At 44.1% G+C, this 6000-nt stretch overlaps 1 protein-coding gene across 4 annotated transcripts in view; it reads right to left on the bottom strand.

Moving 5' to 3' along the window:
* Positions 1-436: 436 nt before the first annotated feature.
* NPNT (nephronectin) overlaps positions 437-6000 on the bottom strand; it is a 79614-nt gene continuing 74050 nt past the window's right edge. For all 4 annotated transcript variants that reach the window (XM_026499125.4, XM_026499127.4, XM_026499126.4 and 1 more), the window contains 2 exons: positions 4552-4808; positions 437-3224 (listed from right to left, as the gene is read on the bottom strand). In XM_026499125.4, the coding sequence (XP_026354910.2) occupies positions 3114-3224; positions 4552-4808 (368 nt within the window). In that variant the 3' untranslated portion in view covers positions 437-3113. The remainder of the gene's footprint in view (positions 3225-4551; positions 4809-6000) is intronic.

Raw genomic sequence — 6000 nt, 5'->3', positions numbered from 1 at the left:
TTTCCTTATAGTTGTTTTCTCCATCAGGAAAGTTTATTGGAATAGGAATAAACTATTGTAAGTTAACAAAACCAACACTAGTAAAAGACTTCACTTAGAAGTCATATATATTTATATATTCTAGCTTATCCTGCCTTCTTAGGAAAGGACTTGAGGCTAATGTTTACAACTAAGTGAGATATGAGAAAACAGCTACCGCAAGCTGCCCAGGCACGGCCCGTTGCTGTAGTGATCGTCTGAGCTCTCCCTGAGTGGCTGATAAAAGGGTCTCCCCCATTTCATAGCCTAGAAAGCATCCTGATGTGGGCAACAGTTTCATTCCCAGTCTTCCAAGAAATAAAGGGGTTCTACAAGAGATGACTTTTGTAAAACTTCAAACTACTCCAATATTCTCCCAATCAACAAAACAAAACTCAAAACAGTAACAGACAACAGGTATCATTAACAGTGCTTTTATTTACAAAGAATTATCTTTATTCGGCTGTTTGGAAAACCACTAACATTTTCACTTTAGAAAAACATTAAATAATAAACAAGATGTTATACAGTACTTTGGATAACTTCTGTCAGCTTAGTGCAATGTAGTATTGGCACCTAAAAGTGACATTTTCAATTATTTCCCCCTTTCCTCTTCAGTTGTGCAGTTATAGGACCACAAAGGAAAGGAATCATTACCAGTGGATCTAAAGCCCTACCGCCTGGCCCCTACTCGAAGGCTCACCGATTTACCTCCTGCTCTGGTCCTGCCTCCACCAAGTCAAATGACAAAAGATCTTCTGTTATAATTATTTTTCAAAAAAACAAAACAAACAAACAAAAAAAAACCATTTTGTGGAACCTGGGAGATTCCAATTGACAAAAGAAAGTGAACTGCAGTGGTTCGGTGAGGCAAGGATCCTGAGCAGGGGCTGAGCAGGGCAGTCTGTACCAGGGGCCAAGTTAAGCTGTCACACACATTGCAGAGAGAACACACCAGATAAACAAAACTCTCTAACCTCCGTTCCTTACTACGGTCTCTTTGAAAACCTGAAATATCATCCACTGAGCAAGTGAAAGGGTTATACCTTTACCAAGGAAGGGAAAAAAAAAAATGAACCCTACCACATTGGGATATCAAGATACTAAAATACATGTCCATCATACTCTTTTAAGAATACGAGGTGTTGTTGTTGTTTTTTTCCTGTTTTAATCCTGCTAGGTTTGCCATAGAGAGATCTTTTAGTGAGCTCTCCATTTGGTGGGCTTTCCCCTTTTGATTCTCTTCCATTAGGGGCCAAGAGATAAATGCCTAAATTAGACCCCGGCCTTGTCCAAATGACTCAGTTCTGAAGATTTTCATTACATAGCAATAGGATCAAAACATCTTTCGGAAGGTTCTGTAATCTGTTACTCTAGCGTGACATAAGAACATCTTTAACCATTTTAAATAGAGAGATTTTTATCTAATTGTTTAAAAGACTCAAAAAGAAAGAGAAAAGAGAAAGGGAGAGAGAGAGAGAGAGAGATTCTTTTTTTTTCTTAAAGGATTCTAATTTAACAATTGTCCCTGCCAGGAAATGCCCCCTCGCACTCCAGCCTAGGCCTGTTTCCTCTTGTTCTATTCTTAGCACATATGGAGAACAGCTGGTCACCATCCTCTCTGTACCAACCATTCATACACTGGAAAACCAGCAATGGTTTGCCCCTCAGTCTTCTCTTCTCCACGCTGGATAATCCCAGTTCCTTTAATTTTTCATCATAGATCTTTTTTTCCAACCCTTTAATCATCTTTGTGATTCCTGGCAAAAACAGCAGAAAATATTTTGATTACTTAATCAGAAATGAAGAAAAGCCTCAGGAGTAAGTTGCCTTATAAAAGTTGTCTGTTTTTTAATATGAAGGTAAAATAGCCAGGGAGGGAATGTAGTTGGGGGGCTCCTAGATGCTAGAATTCCAATCTTGTCCTCCTGCTCTGATGTTGCGCGTGAATCCAACAAAATGCCCTCAAGCATAGGACTCGCTTCCAATCCGGTTCTGACAAGATCGCACGCAAGTTATGAGCTAGACCTGCCTCACTGTATATGGACTTAAAAATTAGTATGAAAATCTGTTCCAACAGAGCTCCCCCCTTTTCCCCTCGCCCTTCCAGAAACAGAATCTCTTCTCTGAAACAACCCGAACTTTTAGAAAGCTTTTTACAGATTACCAGAGAGCCATGTGGTTATAAAAACTATTCGTTTTAAAGTATAACCTGAAACAGGGTTTTGTATGGTGACTGCAGCTTCCTGTCTACCTGGCGGGTTCACTATCCTTTACAGCGTCAGACTCAAGGCCATGGAAGACTTCATCCCTCCGCTACCACACCTGACATCTCTTCTGATTTTCTCTTGCTGCCAAAATAAGGTCATGGAACTGGATGACATTTCACCGGGTAGTTTTTAATTCAAGAGATCACAAGCTGCCTTTTCTTTGCAACTATAGTCTGTAAATATTAGGAACACGTAACTAGTCTTAATAGCACATTTACACAAAACACAATACTACTAATGAGGGATTACATGCCCACTCTACGTAATTGTCTTTAAAAGAAAAATACAGATAACGAGAATAAATGCATCTTGATATGTTACACACCCTTCTTTTATGAAGTGAATGGCAGTCAAAGTCAGAGTTCAGGTCAGGCCAGAGCTAAGCAGGGAAGGGGAGAGACCAGTTTCACAAGCACATTGTACAACATATCTTAGGGGGGTCAATACTACTCGTGGTACAACACTGAACAGATAACAGAATGGCCATTTGCACAGATTTCTTTTGAAAACTTCCCCTGTAATCTGCTACTAGGAACACCTCGTAACCAGGATGGAGGTTGGCACAGCTGCCGAAGGCCTTCCTGAGAGAGCCGTAGGCTGGAAGGGAGCGCCCGGAGCTGTCTGGCCTGCGGCTACAGGCACCCCTTGTATTTCAAGGAGGGTGTCCCTGTTCATTGGAATTGCACAAAAGCAGGCCACAAGGTGTGGGTCACCCACCAGACTTTCTCCTGACCCACTGACCCATTCTTCTCCTAGGCCTGATAAGAGGGAGGAGAGGACAGGAGGTGAAGATTGGAAAAAGAAAAGAGCAACAGGGGTTCATTGCTAGTTGGGGAGTTGCTCCCGTTCTTCAGAGCAGTGGCCTTTTCTCAGGCTCACATCATCCAATCCAATCTCCCCCGTGTGGCCACGCCTCCTTTCACCTCTGAAGATGACCTGGGGAGAGAACGCACACACCAGTCAAGCCTCCTCTGCCCCTTCCCAGCGCCCACTCGTTTCGCAAAATAAAGGCAAACTTTCCCCCAAACCAAATAGTGACCTTGGCAGAAGGAAAGCCCAGAACATAATCAGTGCCTCCTGAGGCTGGCCTTTTGGCAGAAACTCGAAGCGTCAGTAATCTGTTCGTCGGACCACATCACTGAGAAGCAGTTACTCTTTTAAAAAAAGCCATTCTGAACGACAGACTGCTTCAGTTTAGGAATGCTGATGAGGGGGTCACTTTGCCAAAGATCCCCCAGGTTACAAGGTAAACAGTGAGACGGAATATAAAGGTGTAGGAATGAGAGCCCGAGGTCTGGCAGGTCACAGTCGTGCGGCCTGTCCTAGACGTGTGCTCTTTCCCCCTTGCGTTAAGCCGGCTTTGTCGCCGAAAGTGGATTCGAGCCGAGCGCCACAACGGACTCGGTGCTGTCGTACTTGCGTACGGCTCACTTGCTTGCACTTTATCGTCTGTAGGGCACCCTGCGCTTTTAAAAACAAACCTTTCCATGCTGTGACTTGAAATGACTATTTTTCCAAACAATATTTTTTTCGAAGAGTGAAACAAATCTAAGACTGATAAAAGCTGTATTAATGGAGTCTATCCCTTCTAATGTAGTTTCTAAAGTCCTAGATGCAGAATCTCCTAATGGCAAGTTTGAATATGAGCATAAAGACGCTTTTCCAAATGCACCGTTTCGGTGGTTTGCTAGAGATCATTTCATTGCTACCTGTGATTTGATTAGTCGAGATAAAATTTATGTGTTCAATCAAAGCTTTTCCCACATCCTGTCCTGAATAGAATAGGGCTTTCCAAGCATATTGTTCTCAGTTTCCACCCAAGGCTGCTTAACTATGATCTCTGAGGCAAAATTAGACTTTAAAGAAATATTTCAAAAAAAACAAAACAAAACACCCAAAAACCCTTTAGGGTAACTCTGAAAAGTAAAGGCGTTGCAGAAAAAGGAAAAGCAGGGTCGGTTAAGCTCACACCTCTGCCCTTTCAAGTTGTTAACTTTTTTAACTCCTGAACTTTTTTCATTAAAAATGAGGCTTTTCACCAGGCGGGGGGACCGTGGTGGTGGTCATGGGTTGCAGTGAAGAAGGTAAGCAGCAGCAAAAGGGATTTTAGGGAGAGGCAGAGAATGGGGTTCTCATAGCCAGAAAACCACAAACCTTTGTGCCTGAATGAATGAGGAGAACAAAGCTGCTCCAGATTCAGACCCTAAGTTCTCCTATGAAAGGAAAACCGCCCAGGCTCTGCCTCCTTGGCAGTTCTACTTACGCTCTTGACGTCAGCCCCTCGCAAGGTGATCTGTGTGTGCCTCCAGCCATGGCCACCGTTTCTTCCCCACAGGGCTGCTCCGTGGGCACCGTGTTTTCTCACAAACACCTGGAGCGCGCCGGAGTGCAGCCCCGTCACCTTGTGCCTGAACGACAGGCACAGGTCCCCTGAGTGCAGGAGGCGGCCGAGAGGTAGCACCAAGCGAGCGGCCTTTCCCCCCGGGCCTTTGGCTCCCGACACTGTGAGATACTGTCCACCTGGAATGGGAAAAGCAGGGCTGTGTGTCCGTGCCGACGTCCCTTTCTAGCACCGACAGCATGGGTGGCTGGTGCACTTTGAATGAACTGCAAACTGGGACAGTCACTTGTACAGAATTCCAGATTTGGGGAGAAAAATTAGGACCTATTTCTATGCCTCCCTTAAATTCTGTGCCTTGTGTTTACAGAAAACACTGGGCTCGTGGAGAGCGCAAATTATGCCCAGGACACAGTAATGAGTAACCCTGACACTGTATTTCCTGTTGGACGTGATCAGACACCCACACGCAGACAGAGCTCACCATCCCCCGGCCTCACCGAAGTATGACTGTGTTGTCAGGCTGGCTGACTCTGAGTTGTCAGGGAGAATTTTCTACGTGGATAATTAACCTCCAGGCAGTAGAGCAGACGGCAGTCTAAAGGGGCACTAGATATGTTTACTCTTTCTTCTCTCTGCTTTTTTTTAAAAAAAATCTCTAAAGCAAGAAGGTCCTTTGAAAGGGTCAGTTTGCTATGCTTCTCACTAGAGTACCCCTAACCCCAAGAAGATGCAGAGGTGTTCTGGAAACGGCTACATCTTTCTGGAGCATCAATTTTATTTGTAGGTAAGTTGTTGAAGACACTTTTACATCAAAACAAATCTATAATACATATAATTATCATAAATTTTTTATTACATATACACATACACAATATTAAAAACTTCCTCTTTGGACAGGTCACTTTGATGATGTCCTCTGCGCCCGGGGCTGCAGAGTTTGCTTCCCTCTATTGTTAGAGTCACCGCCACGGCGGTGTGGGGCTGGGGGGTAGTTTAAGCCGCAGTGAAATGGGGGATACCGCTTCTCAAGAGAGGGAAAGTTGCAAGTAGTATTTTGAAACTCAGTCCATGCGCAAATGACATTCCCCCCAGCTGTTTTATTACAGCTGCTGAAAAACCACACGGTGTTTCAGCGCTGAATTATCCCTAAGAAGTATGTGGTTGGAATGTTAAACACCTGTACCTGTTTTGGTAGAAATACTACTTATTTCCCAGTTAGAAGATACACCATCCTTTCTTCTGCTTACTCTAAGACATGATAATCTGCGGGATGTCCCACTCCTCAAGTGACTTCTCTACGGAGTCCCCTAGGAGCATTCAAAGGACCGAGCAGGTGATTTGCGTGTACTTCACGGTGCCAGGCTCTTGGGC

The sequence above is a fragment of the Ursus arctos genome, unplaced genomic scaffold, assembly GCF_023065955.2.
Source record: "Ursus arctos isolate Adak ecotype North America unplaced genomic scaffold, UrsArc2.0 scaffold_11, whole genome shotgun sequence".
Classification (NCBI taxonomy): Eukaryota; Metazoa; Chordata; class Mammalia; order Carnivora; family Ursidae; genus Ursus; species Ursus arctos.
This window is presented reverse-complemented; position numbering and strand designations above follow the sequence as displayed.